The 12,733-nt window shown below is 50.9% G+C and overlaps 7 protein-coding genes across 7 annotated transcripts; 4 read left to right on the top strand and 3 right to left on the bottom strand.

Annotated features, from left to right (window-relative positions):
* Nucleotides 1-395: 395 nt before the first annotated feature.
* On the top strand, nt 396-2,245 carry BDV37DRAFT_270803 (alanine--glyoxylate transaminase; the record flags this gene model as incomplete). The annotated part of the gene is made up of 4 exons (XM_032084615.1): nt 396-474; nt 800-1,028; nt 1,078-1,135; nt 1,178-2,245. The coding sequence occupies 4 exons, from the start codon at nt 396-398 to the stop codon at nt 2,243-2,245; spliced, it is 1,434 nt and encodes a 477-aa protein (XP_031942639.1).
* Nucleotides 2,246-2,764: 519 nt separating this feature from the next.
* nemA (Nem1-Spo7 phosphatase catalytic subunit NEM1) lies at nt 2,765-5,102 on the bottom strand. The gene is made up of 3 exons (XM_032091494.1): nt 4,726-5,102; nt 3,179-4,609; nt 2,765-3,120 (listed from the first exon to the last, which is right to left on the bottom strand). The coding sequence occupies exons 2-3, from the start codon at nt 4,566-4,568 to the stop codon at nt 2,978-2,980; spliced, it is 1,533 nt and encodes a 510-aa protein (XP_031942638.1). The 5' UTR covers nt 4,569-4,609; nt 4,726-5,102; the 3' UTR covers nt 2,765-2,977.
* On the top strand, nt 4,904-7,167 carry BDV37DRAFT_95579 (translation initiation factor eIF2B subunit beta). The gene is made up of 5 exons (XM_032091495.1): nt 4,904-5,172; nt 5,318-5,480; nt 5,541-5,836; nt 5,898-6,744; nt 6,807-7,167. Exons 2-5 carry the CDS (start codon nt 5,383-5,385, stop codon nt 6,877-6,879), a joined length of 1,314 nt encoding a protein of 437 aa, XP_031942637.1. The 5' UTR covers nt 4,904-5,172; nt 5,318-5,382; the 3' UTR covers nt 6,880-7,167.
* A 52-nt stretch (nt 7,168-7,219) lies between these two features.
* rps23 (40S ribosomal protein uS12) lies at nt 7,220-8,164 on the bottom strand. Its single transcript, XM_032091493.1, has 2 exons — nt 7,818-8,164; nt 7,220-7,633 (listed from the first exon to the last, which is right to left on the bottom strand). Exons 1-2 carry the CDS (start codon nt 8,074-8,076, stop codon nt 7,455-7,457), a joined length of 438 nt encoding a protein of 145 aa, XP_031942636.1. The 5' UTR covers nt 8,077-8,164; the 3' UTR covers nt 7,220-7,454.
* Nucleotides 8,165-8,529: 365 nt separating this feature from the next.
* Nucleotides 8,530-9,602, top strand: BDV37DRAFT_245518 (DUF5315 domain-containing protein). Its single transcript, XM_032081662.1, has one exon. It carries the CDS (start codon nt 8,592-8,594, stop codon nt 9,354-9,356), a length of 765 nt encoding a protein of 254 aa, XP_031942635.1. The 5' UTR covers nt 8,530-8,591; the 3' UTR covers nt 9,357-9,602.
* Nucleotides 9,583-10,452, bottom strand: BDV37DRAFT_245517 (MICOS complex subunit Mic12 family protein). Its single transcript, XM_032081661.1, has 2 exons — nt 10,206-10,452; nt 9,583-10,141 (listed from the first exon to the last, which is right to left on the bottom strand). Exons 1-2 carry the CDS (start codon nt 10,224-10,226, stop codon nt 9,794-9,796), a joined length of 369 nt encoding a protein of 122 aa, XP_031942634.1. The 5' UTR covers nt 10,227-10,452; the 3' UTR covers nt 9,583-9,793.
* A 264-nt stretch (nt 10,453-10,716) lies between these two features.
* Nucleotides 10,717-11,818, top strand: BDV37DRAFT_95517 (mitochondrial 54S ribosomal protein bL17m). The gene is made up of 2 exons (XM_032091492.1): nt 10,717-11,021; nt 11,178-11,818. The coding sequence occupies exons 1-2, from the start codon at nt 10,806-10,808 to the stop codon at nt 11,544-11,546; spliced, it is 585 nt and encodes a 194-aa protein (XP_031942633.1). The 5' UTR covers nt 10,717-10,805; the 3' UTR covers nt 11,547-11,818.
* The last annotated feature ends 915 nt before the right edge of the window (nt 11,819-12,733 follow it).

Here is a 12,733-nt window from a genome sequence, read left to right as displayed (position 1 = left end):
TTTCTGCGAAGCCTTTGGGGAAAGTCCTAGCGATTCGAGACTTGACTAACTCCGGAGATATCCATATGTCATGAACCTTGACAGAGGTATTGGAGTCCAGCCCTCAGATACAGTCTCACCGTAGTTAGTTTGGGCCTATTGTTTGGCCAAATACACAGAGTATGCAATTGTGTTGTTACGTTGGTTTCTTCCAGTATCATTTGGTGTCCTACGAATGTGATATATCAGAACTATATGTTCTATAACTACATATACACAGTCATGATTGACAAATATATAATGCCGCCGACTCTCCGCAGTGTACGGGTACCAACACTCTAAAACCGGGACGCAACAATGGAAGATGAAGTTTTCCTTCCGGCCCGAGTTCCCATTACTCGATAGATAGATGATAGATGACTCAATTGGGGCTCGCATCCCCCATCCCAACAAAAAAGTCATCCGGGGATCCCAAAGGTTCTCCGCAGTGCGGAGGTAAACGTACGGAAGGCTCCGCCCGCAGCCTGTAATTCCATTCCGGCCGATAGAAAAGGAGAGAAGGGGAAAAAGGGTTAATAATCTGAAAAATTTTATAGATCCATTGCCCTATTTAAACATCCCTTTCAGGACGTTTTCTTTCACATCTTCATCTTCTATTCAGTATACTCCAGGGATACTTGGGATATACCACAGCATCTACCAATAACAATTGATCCCGATTGATCCTCTTTGGGCTCCGGCGATCCCCGACTTGGTCCCCTCACTCCTTGCGATCACGTTCACTTTCTTCGACGACCCCGCGGATTCTCGGCGTTGAGAGCCGAACTTTCGGAAAAGCTGGCGAGCACACGAACGACGCAGCGGCTTAGTCTGATTTCCAGGCACCTGGATCAGCGTCTACCGTTGCCCGGCCTTAATACCCCCTTCTCGACCGAGAGAGACTCCCAATCTCCCGACGATATCGAATATAAACCCCTCGATCGCACCGATCTCTCGTCCACTCTTCCTTCTGCAACCTCTTCGCAACCAGAATCTCCCTCGCCCAACATGTCGTCCCAAGCCCCTCACCCCACCTTGCTGATTCCCGGACCCATCGAGTTCGACGATGCTGTCCTTCAGTCCATGGCCCACTATGCGTGAGTCGACCGGTGGTCCCGTAACCCATTGACCCCTCCATACTGATGCTTGTGGTAGTGAGAGCCACGTTGCCCCCGGCTTTGTCAAGACCTTCGGAGAGACATTGACCTTGGTGCGCAAGCTCTTCCAGTCCACCAACCCCGCCGCCCAGCCCTTCGTCATCTCCGGTAGCGGAACCCTCGGTTGGGACGTCGTTGCCTCCAGCTTGGTCGAGAAGGGAGAGAATGCTCTCGTCCTGCACACCGGCTACTTCGCCGACTCCTTCGCCAAGTGCTTGGAAACCTACGGTGCGAACGCCACACAGCTCAAGGCACCCATTGGGGAGCGCCCCTCGTTCGAGCAGATCGAGCAGGCCCTGAAGGAGAAGCCCTACAAGATCATCACCGTCACCCACGTCGACACCTCGACCGGTGTGCTCAGCGACATCAAGCGCATTGCCGAGATCGTTCGCCGCGTCAGCCCCAACACCCTGGTCGTTGTTGACGGCGTCTGCAGTGTCGGCTGCGAGGAGATCGCCTTCGATGCGTGGGATATCGATGTGGTCCTGACCGCCAGCCAGAAGGCCATCGGTTGCCCCCCCGGCCTCAGCATCCTGATGGCCTCCCCGCGCGCCCTCGACGTCTTCAAGAACCGCCAGTCCCCCCCCGCTTCATACTACGCCTCCATCGGCAACTGGCTTCCCATCATGCAGAACTACGAGAACCTCAAGCCCTCCTACTTCGCTACCCCACCCACCCAGCTGGTCCACGCCCTGCACACCACCCTGTCCCAGATCACCTCCCGGCCCATGGCTGAGCGCTTCGCCGTGCACGCCCAGGCTTCCGACCGTGTCAAGGCCGCTGTTGCTGAGCTCGGCCTGAAGCAGCTGGCCGCGAAGCCAGAGAACCAGGCCCACGCCATGACAGCCATCTGGCTGCCCGAGGGTCTGACCCCACCAGATGTGCTCCCGGGACTGCTGAAGCGGGGCGTCATCTTTGCAGCGGGTCTGCATAAGGAGGCTGCGACCAAGTACATCCGCTTCGGACACATGGGCGTCAGTGTCTCCGATCCTGCCCGCAATGATGTTGACAACGCCATTGCCGCTCTGAAGGAAGCCATGGCCGAAGCCAAGCAGGCCAAGGGACTGTAAATGATGATACCTTCTATATGTCACGAACTTAAGTAGAAATGAATAAAAAACGTTAATTTACCACTTTAAGAGTATTTCGGGGCTTTATCCGATCTCAATGTAGATTCATATCCTAATTGATGCAAACCCACAGTAACCCCAGCCCCTCATGAATGTGTCCGATTATAGTAAGCTCACTGCTCCTGTTCCACCGACCAATAGGATGATGCTCCGAGTGAGCGGTAGTGCTCCCGGTTGCAAACAAGACATTGGATCCATTACATAGTGACAGTACCGAATTGTTAGGGTAACATGAATACCTATCCATTAGACGCCGTCCATGTTGAAATGGGGCTATATATAAGGACTAGTGGCTCCGATTTCATACAACCACCAGAGGGCGCACAGAAAATATGATAATGATATGTATAGTGATGATCCTGACTCGTAACATCCGTCCAACTCGAGAGAGAGAGAAATAGGAACAATAACAATAGAACAGGGAAGTGAAGAAGAGGGGGGAAATTACAAGAACATAAAGTAGGGGTGACAATGATAAGTGAAAAGAGGAGGGCATGAAGTGGCAATGCTACTGGCACTTATGATGCTGGCCAGTTGTCTTTACAGTCACATCACAACGGCTATGGATGCATTATAAAACTTCCACCAGGTTGTATACGCGCGGTGCTTCATAGGACTGTTTTTATTGTTCCATGGATTCTATTTGGGAGCCCATGTCCATCCCCTCCTAGGCTATGCTTCTGTTTCCCCTCTACGTAACGCCAAAAACGCACGTACGTCGGTCACATATTGCAAAGCTTCTAGCAGAGGAACGAGATGGAGGAGGCCGTTATCCGTTGGGTCGTTGATCCAGCCCTCAATGGGAATCGCATTATCTAGACAGAATCAGTGATCATGCTGGCCGTGTCGGCTCTCAATCGCCAGGGGACGAACCTTCGTGAAAAATATAACTCATAGGACTGTTATCCAAGATCATCACTTTGCTCAAGTCAGGCTCCACCGAGCTCAGGTCCTTGATATAGGCACCATTCCGGAAAGTACAATGCTGGCGGTAATACCGCGCATGGAAGTACTTTCGCTCTTGCTCCAGCCAGTCGATCACGGGGTCGGCATATTCTTGAACACTGGCAGTGAAGATAACCAGCTTATACCATTTACAGATCTTGCGCAGAAATTCATCACAATGGGGTCGTTTGTGCACATAATACAGGATGGGGTGTTGCGGTCCTAACGTCGTCGGCGGTGCCCCCGGGCTGAGAGCAGTCGTCATTGGCGCGGCCAGTTTAACCTCAACCATGTGGCCGCTGGACATGCGTCCTCCTTTGGCCAGTGAGTGGATGAGGGTTTCATCCAAATCAAGGATCAAGGTCTTTTGAGGAGCCCTATGTGCGCGCGAAGTGGCAGCGTAGGATGGCAAACGGGGTGGGATCAGCGGCCGAGGAGGCACAGGCGAATGAGGGTACCTTGTGGCCTTGTGAATAGATGAAGACGTTGGCGATTTCAGGCTATCTGGATTTACATTCCCGGTTTCTGACGGTTGATCGAGGTCCACACTCTGTGATCGGCGCTGCCTTTGTCGCTTTAGAGCTTCTTCGTTATGGAGCTTGATCCGTATGGAACGGCGAGGAGTGCTCTCATCCGACATCTGGTCCGACTTGGAGGATTTAGCTTTCGAAGATCGATTCTTGTTACCTGGAGAGCCCCTGAGAGCCTTCCGATCACCCTCGGATTCAGAAGCGCTCGAGGCAATAGAATCTCGTGACCTGTGGCTTTTCAATTTTCGCGTGGAGCCCTGCCGTCGTCTACTTTCCGTCCGTTTGACGTCTTTCGCCGACGTGCTTGCGCTGCTGGCAGAGGAACCGAACAGAAATCGCCCCAACTTCCTCGCAGGAGCTATGGGGGAATATCGCCCGTCATCCTCACGAAAGCATTGGATGGCAAATATACCGGGTGTGGCCAAAGTGGACAAGATGAACTTGATTGCTTCGGCAACTGCGTCGAAAAACCGCTGTGCAACAAGACCTAGTGTACTTTTGGTAGCGAATGACCCGTCCTTTTGAAGCCCTCGTACCAGTGGTGATTTCTCATCGAACGTAAGACCAAACTGGTCCTCTTCATGTGTTAACCCAGAACCATCATCGCTACTCTTCTCAAAAGCGTCTGCCGAATGGAAGTCGTGGCTGCTGTAAGACCGGAGTTTAGAGAGATCCGCCGGTGCAGTCACTGGTGGGATATCTCCTTGCGAACGTGATCTCTGACGGTTACGGCTTGAATGGGAGGATTGGCCAATGACTCGGGACGAAAGTATGTTCAACGAGTTCATCTTCCAACACGGCCCACGGGTGTCCGGGCTGGCGCAGCTATCTAAGGGAGAACGTGCTAGTTAGCACGCATGTAGTGTAGGCACAACAATGTCGGACATGGCTCGAGATAAGGCAGCATTGAGATTGCAGTGGGATACAGAAGATGCTCATACGAACCTCAATGCGCCAGTTGACAACCCGTGTCTCAGAACCACGCTTATACCAGCTCTGTTCGATGAAGCGATAGCCGGCGGGTAGACCAGGTCCCAGTCGTGTCGGTCGGGGAGGTTCTAGGAGAAAAGAAGATACGGAAAGGAAGGAAAAACCGATACAAAGGCACAGCCTCTCAGCTAGGAACACGAAGCGGTCTAGTAGCCGGAGACGACAGAGAGGTGTGTGGGGAGAGACTCTCATACATACTCCAGGTTCAGAAGTGGTCTGCTGTCAGGCCGTCCCGGGATTAGTCCCAGATGCCAACAGCACGTTGGGCCGAGCGGCAGCTCTAAGCGGCGGGCAAAAACTCCCTCCGTCACATCCCACCAAACGCCAAAGAACCTCCCTCCTTCCTCCTCACTTTTTAGCGCTGCCCCTCAACCACCGGTGTTATTTCTCTCCAAACATCAAGTGAGTTGGCGATCCCCTGATTTATCTACACTTGAGTTATTTCGAGTCGCATATATATATCTCACCATCCGTTCTTGGGATATATGTATAGAAACTGAAATTACCGTGTGCGGCCATGACTCAATCTGCTAACCATTGTACATAGACTCCAAGGAATACCCTGTCTCCAATACGCAGCGCTATCCACGCAAAGAAATATTCACACAAACTATGCCATCCACATCTGTGGCTTTGACGCCAGGGTTGGCGTCTTTTCTCCGGTCGTTGAAGACCAATCCGATTGACACATCTATCGATAATCTGATCTCGTGCGTCTCACCGTCATCTCACACCTCGCATGTTCGCTATGTATATTAATGAACGTCCAGACTCCTCAAGCGAAGACAAATTCGTCACTCCCGATCATGCGCTACCGCGACCGCTTACCTTCTCCTTCGTGTCATCTCGGCCTGTCGCACATCAGATGCAGCTAAGCTTATTGAGCGGGTCCAGAGTGTGGGAAGGCGGCTGATGGCTGCGCAACCTAAGGAAATGGTAGTTGGTAACATCGTCCGGCGCGTGTTGGGCCTGATCCGGGATGAAGCCGAAGACGACAGGGAAGCCGACTTCAACCTGAGTGAAGCAGGCTCCGAGAGCCAGCCTCAAACGCCCCGTGCCTTGGATGGTTAGCACTCGCCATCCCGCATTATCTGTGTGATTTAAAGGCGCTAACAATTGGATAATAGATCCTTCTGAATATTCATCTGGCCGTTTCGAAGGCTCGGACCGAGGATCTTCTCGACCACCGTTGTCGCAGCCCGCACCGATCTCCATGTTCAGTCTACTTTCACACCCGGAGCCCGAAACGTCGCTTCCCGGCACTCCTGCATCGGCTTCCCCATCCGGAAGATTGCTGGGGCACGCACAAAGCAAGGACATTCGTGCCGAGGTTCTCGAAGGTGTCAACGAGATCATCGACGAATTGGGTCAAGTAGACGACCAGATTGCGGCCTACGCCCTCGACCATATTCACTCCAACGAGATCATCCTCACCCATACATCGTCCACTACCGTCCAGAAGTTCTTGCTGAAAGCTGCTGCCAAGCGGAAGTTCACCGTGATTCACGCCGAATCCTACCCCAACAACCACGAAGCGACCCATGCCACCGTCAGCGGCAACAGTACTGGCGATGAAGAGATCCTGAGCACTGAATCTTTCCAAAAGCCTCTGATCGCTCTGGGTATCACCGTCATCCTGATCCCGGATTCTGCTGTGTTCGCGCTCATGTCCCGAGTCAACAAGGTCATCTTGGGCACACATTCCGTTCTTGCCAATGGTGGGCTGGTTGCCTCCGCAGGTACTCGGGTTATTGCTCGCGCAGCAAAGGTTCACCAGACCCCTGTGGTGGTTGTGAGCGGCGTATACAAGCTTAGCCCCGTTTATCCGTTCGACTTCGACTCGCTGATCGAATATGGCGACTCCAGCAACGTTATCAGCTACGAGGATGGTGACTTGGTGGATCAGATTGACGTTCAAAATCCTCTGTACGACTACGTCCCGGCAGAGTTGATCGACCTTTATATCACCAATTTGTGGGTTCCCATGTATCATGTATTCTTGTCTAGCCGAGCTAACTATGGACGTTCTTTTACAGGGGAGGTCACGCTCCGTCTTATCTTTACCGTATTGTGTCCGACCACTATCGCAAGGAGGATATCAGCTTTTAAGCATCTGGTTGAAGAGAAGAAAAAAATGACGAAAAATGAAAAAGGAATTGGTATTAGAAAAGCATGGCTACACACCGGCGTAAGGATTGTAATAGACAAAATATGAGGGACGATACCCACCGGGATAACACAAGGACTCGTGGAAGACACGTAGTTAACCCTAAATGGAATAGTTATGAATCAAGATCATATGATATGGATCATGCGATAAGATCAATTCGATGAACATTGTACCCGGATGTTCCAGCCTAAAACCCAAAATATATTATTGTGAAAATCGTTACGGACATTTCAAGCACCCAATTCATACTACAGCGGCTAAAAGGAGACGGAGGATTGAAGTTTGAGACTTGATATTTTAGGGCCCTTCCCAAAGAAATAAATCATGGCGCCATCTTTTATAAGTATATCAATCGTAGTAGCTGCAATTTATTTGCAGGGTCATCCGTCCTGAACCATAATTTCCAGACCAGACCATAGACTGAAGATAGATCCCATCGTAGTAATCTTCCAATGTTCCATGGAATGGGCCCTTTCCCATCGTTCCCGCTGCAATCGTTCGTTTGCGCAATCCTCTAAGAACGGGGCTTCTCCTTCTTCTCCTTCCAGAGGGCGAGCAGGGAGACACCGGAGACCTTGACGACCTTGAAACGGACACCGGGAATATCACCCTTGGCCTTACCCTTACGACCGAAACCGGCAAGGAGAACCTCGTCGTTCTCGTCGATGAAGTTAAGACAACCGTCGTTGGGGACTGCGAGTTGAACCGTTAGCACAATCTGAACCATATCCTTCCATGCGTGCCGTTTTCCCTTCGAATTCCATCCAAGCCCCCATCTCCGGCACATCCACCATCCCAACATCACCAGACAATCCTCATTTTCCGTATTTGCAGCACATGGGTATAACTGTAGGAGAGAAAAAAGAGGGCTACCCACCGAAAGCAGCGACCTTCTTGCCGTTCTTGATCAACTGGACCTTGACACACTTGCGAATAGCGGAGTTGGGCTGCTTGGCCTCAACACCGACCTTTTCGAGGACGATACCCTTGGCGTGAGAAGCACCACCGAAGGGAGAGGACTTGTAGGCTGTACCGAGCAGGCGCTTCTTGTAGTGAAGATCGGCCCAACGGTTCTCACGGCGGGTGTTCGCGAGCTTGCGCGCGGCGTTAAGACCACGAGGCTGTCCCTTACCCATCTTGGCGGATTATGTTCGAAGGACGGTCTGTAGAAGAGAAATGCGTTAGATCTTGCTGTGGCAATCTGAGGCTTGGTGCTTTCGTGATGTGTGGAGGGGACGTGGATTTCAAATGTACATGGCCGGGGCGGTGGAAAATCAAAAAAATCAAATCATTCGGTGGCAAACGAAAGTCCCTAGATACGAATATATTTCATCAAAAAATGGCAGCAGCAATATACATACCGACTGATATAGATTGCCGAAAGGCCTGATGGGGATGGTTGTCGAGAGTCGAAGGGTTCCTTTCACGGCCGGCGGTGTCGCTGAAGGCTCACCAAAATGTTCTGCTGTGCGCGCTCCGCCCTAATCGGCCGCTAAGCGAGGCACGGGATCGGAATAACTCCCGCCGTCCTCCGATATCGATAAGCCCCTTATCAGTGACGGTCCAGCATTGATGTATGCGGAGATTAAGCTCCCTCTTGCTTACGGCTGTCAATTGGAGCTTGTTCTGTTCTAGTTCGCTTGTGAACATCATGGATATAGCTCCAAAATTGGAGAATCTGAGGAAAATCCCCTCTGCGCGTCTGCCTCCCCCGGTCCTCTTTCAAGGTCCACCGACTTCCCATAATGGATCTAGCATCTCTCTCACACCTGCGGTGCCCCCTGTTTCTCCGGGTGGAGGGGTTCAGCGTCCTGCACTGCAGCGGAATCGTTCCTCTCGCAATCCCGGTGGCCTCGAGACTCCAGGTTCTCTTTCGCCCTTTCTATCGCGTACCCAGTCCAAAGGCGAAGTAGATCGCTCGGACGCCATCTGGCAAGAAATGCAAAATGCCTTGTCAGAGGTCGAGCTGAGCGCGGTAGCTAGTGGACACGTTTTTGGCGAGAAGCACTCTGAAGCCCTTGAAGACCTGCGAACGAAACAGCTGAAGCTTGCGCAAGCCTGGGCTCGAAGCGAAGCTGACGAGGTAGTTGATCCGAAGAATGCAGCTAGCAAGAGTCAGTCAAGACCGAGGGTATCCTCTCGAGCCACAAGTCCCTCGGGAGAGCCAACCGCACCAGACGATGCCTCCCAGAGGAACCTAGACGAGGAAACAGAAAAGGACATTCTTCTGGCGCGTGAGAGGCGTGAAGCGAATGATCGCTACTTCGACCGGGTCAACAACGGTGTATTGGATGTGGTAGCTAAGCTTGAGGAGGTTGCTCAAGCTATGCGGGCCGTGGAGAGGGAGAGCAGAGACATCTGGAGTGACAATGAAAGCATAACCACAGAGACCGCATCAACGGCTAACACCGGATGAAACTGTCAGGCGCCTATGAGTATTGATCATCAGTGGACGTCGCGCAAGGTTTCCAGCCCTGTGGCTATGGTCTACATGCCATGCTGACTGACAGTCGACGTATACATTCCATCAATTCCAACAGTGCTCTGCATAGGTGGGGTTACTACCACGCACGTGGCAATGGGAATTCTATCGTCCTGATTGTGTGACGACCACAAGAAACCACCTGCAATTTGTATGACCTGCGGTATTGTGAGAAGAAGGCCGTGGCCATTATTTGCGTATAAAAATGCAACATTGTCATTCGATGCAGGGAAAATGGTAAGGTTGGACCGACAAGGAAAATAATAATACATGAGAAACGCTAGTCAATGACAGACAAGAAAGGGTATCTGGACATATCTGCTCGCCAACGTCGAGCAACTCCAATGAACATGTACTCAGCCAAATTGAACCTACTCCTTCTTTACAAGCCTCAGCACAGACTTCCATCCTTCCCGCGCCGTTTCTCGCATGTCATCCCACCGACTTTCGTTTGCCTTTTTGGCCAGCTTTTCCACTTCCTGGTTCCAGTGATGCTTCAGCAAGTCCTCCATAGTAGGCCGTTCTGGCTCCGTTGTTTTCTTATCTAGTCGGGCGCTATCTCTCGGGGCTAGTCGGCGATCGTAGGCGCCTGTAGGTGAAGATAACCAATTTAGAGCTTGAGTCTGTTGACGTATAGCATCACGTTGTTCCAGGCGAATAGACCGATGTACTTGAACTGTTAAATATAAGGCGGTTGTAGTTAAGGCAAATCCGCTGAACTATTTCTCATATTAACTGATCGTTCGGCGCATGCCTTGAGTCGGAGAGGGGGTTGCCACTTACAAACCCAGCGAAGAAGCCCATATCTGCTTCTTTGTTTTATGAAGTAAACCGATTCTATAAAGGATAGTGAACTCTTTCCGACTGCTGGAAGACAGGTGGGGGAGGAAGCTCTTCGGTGCCGGCCGAAAGAACAGCAGTCACGATTCGGAGATAGCAAAGTGGCGACTCAGTACTCTTTTATCAATGCGGAGAGATATGGAGAGTCCAATATAGTCCAAACCAAGAGGAAAATGGGTGAAATTGAAAAAGGCAGGCTTGTCTGCTTGTCTAGATGAAAGAAACAAAACTGCAAGTATGGGGAGTTTCTGTTGCGCGGATCGGGAATGCCATTCGAGCACTCCGATTGGCTGCCGCGGATGAACGAATCTTTCCACCGGTCCTGGCAGATGCTCCAGCATAACGCCTGTGAACTGCAACTTCATCTTACTATCGCCCACCTCCAAATTTCGCCTTTCTCCCCTCTCACCGGTCCTTCGGCTTGCTGTAGGAACAAACCCACGACTTTTTCTACAGCACACATCTTCGTCATACACCAATTGCCACCGCAAAGAGAACCAAAAAACAACCGATTAAAAACACCTTCCGCATACACCTATCACAATGGCCGGTGGTGCAGCCAAGTATCGCCATCTCAGCCGCAAGTCATCGCACAGACAGGCCCTTCTTCGCAACTTGGTCACCTCTCTCTTCAAACATGAGTCGATCACAACAACATGGCCCAAGGCCAAGGAGGCGCAACGGCTGGCTGAGAAGTTGATCACATTGGGCAAGAAGAACACAGAAGCGAGCCGGAGACAGGCTTTGTCGGTTTTCTATGTATGTGGGATTTTGGTTCTTCATCTTTCTATACTTCCGCATCGAGGGAACCTGCTTAAAGGACAGGATGAATGTTGCATGTCAACTTTCTCCTTGATCTTTGATTTATCTTGAGGATGTCGGTTTTTGTTGCTATTGGTACTAATCGGATCACAGACTCCTCATGATCTCCTTCCTAAGCTCTTCGGACCCCTTCGGGAACGCTACGCCGAGCGTCCCGGCGGCTACACTCGAGTATTACGTGTCGAGCCCAAGAAAGACGACCAAGCACCTAGCGCCATCCTGGAACTCGTTGACGGACCCAAGGATATACGGTTCGCGATGACGGCACGCACCGTCGTTAGGCAACGGTCTCAGGGTCTGGACACTCTCAATGAACTGACACGGTTGAACGTACAGAAGGTGACGCGGTTCCGAAAAGACGGCGTTGACGACTTGGAGCGGGAGATTAAGAAGTTGGAGCTTGACGGCCGGAAGGAAGAGAAGGCTCAGAAAGCTCAGGAGAAAGGAGAATCGAAGCAATAGATGCATATAAAACAACCCTGTTGAATCAGGGTAGGGTTGCCAAAGGCTCGGCGAATGGGGCACCGGATCGCAGCGACCTGAGTCCATCTGGTGCTTCTGTATCTGTACATTTTTTCCTCCATGGTCTCATGTCTTTACCAGTTGGTCTTTATGATCGTGTAATTTTAGCTGTTGTTTTCTGGATACAGAAATGGGCTTCCGCTTATTCATAGACTGTCATTGTTTATCCTGCAACTAGGTACGTGATGTAGCTTGGATCACGCTGTTAGCATGAGGAATAGGTTAAGGGTACACTGTGGGCATCCTCTGATGACGGTCTTCATCCGGCATGGTTGCCTGATTATCGCCTGAGTAGCCTGACTGTTCCTGCATCTGTCATCACACTTGCAGATCCAGAAGAACGACCAAGACATCCTTGTACTTTGACTTTCTTTCAGACTGACCTATGAGGTACTAATATATGCTTCCAGCAGCAGCAACAAAGCACCGAAGATAGTATGTACATATATCAGACATGGAGGCAATTTCCACAGCGCATTAATCAACACTGTTTTGTTCTGGCATTAACTGTATTCAATGTCCCTCTTTGTAAGAGGGAATTCAAGAATGTGAGCAGTCTGTTCATAGAGATGAACTTCTGAGAGTTCACGGTGTTCTGCAACTCTTGGAACCATCGTTGACCATCGCGATTTTATGGAGATTTCGACTGACAAAAACACCTTACTCAGCCGCAAGTATGCATTAGATCCGAGATATATATTAAGAACCCTTCATGTATGGTGTATTCCACTCTGTGAATTTTGTTTGATTTCTCATGACCAACTAATACAGCCAGCTGAGAGCATTCGTTGCTAATATTGAAAGCAGTATCGAATTCGAAGCTAACTGAGCTACCGTTGATGACTGATAGCCTCGCTTAGAGATGGGGTACTCAGTAGTTCGTTATGATAATTCCCACATCCAAGAACTAGATTGGCATTTCCCAGTCAAAGATCTGTGCTAACTGTCTTACATAGCCAGTGATTCCTCATCTTGTCTCTAAGCAACAGCCTTCCTGTTGCCCAGGGTCCCGCGGAGTCCAGCCAGTGCTTGATGGTTGTAGGGGTCGGGTCAAATACGGCATATACGGGTTGCTCACCGGCCAAAAGCTGGGCCGAGGTGGCCTGATATTTGTGGAGTCAGCATCC

The sequence above is a fragment of the Aspergillus pseudonomiae genome, assembly GCF_009193645.1.
Source record: "Aspergillus pseudonomiae strain CBS 119388 unplaced genomic scaffold BDV37scaffold_24, whole genome shotgun sequence".
NCBI classification, from domain to species: Eukaryota; Fungi; Ascomycota; class Eurotiomycetes; order Eurotiales; family Aspergillaceae; genus Aspergillus; species Aspergillus pseudonomiae.
The sequence above is the reverse complement of the archived record's forward strand: the minus strand, read 5'-3'. Positions and strand labels throughout refer to the sequence as shown.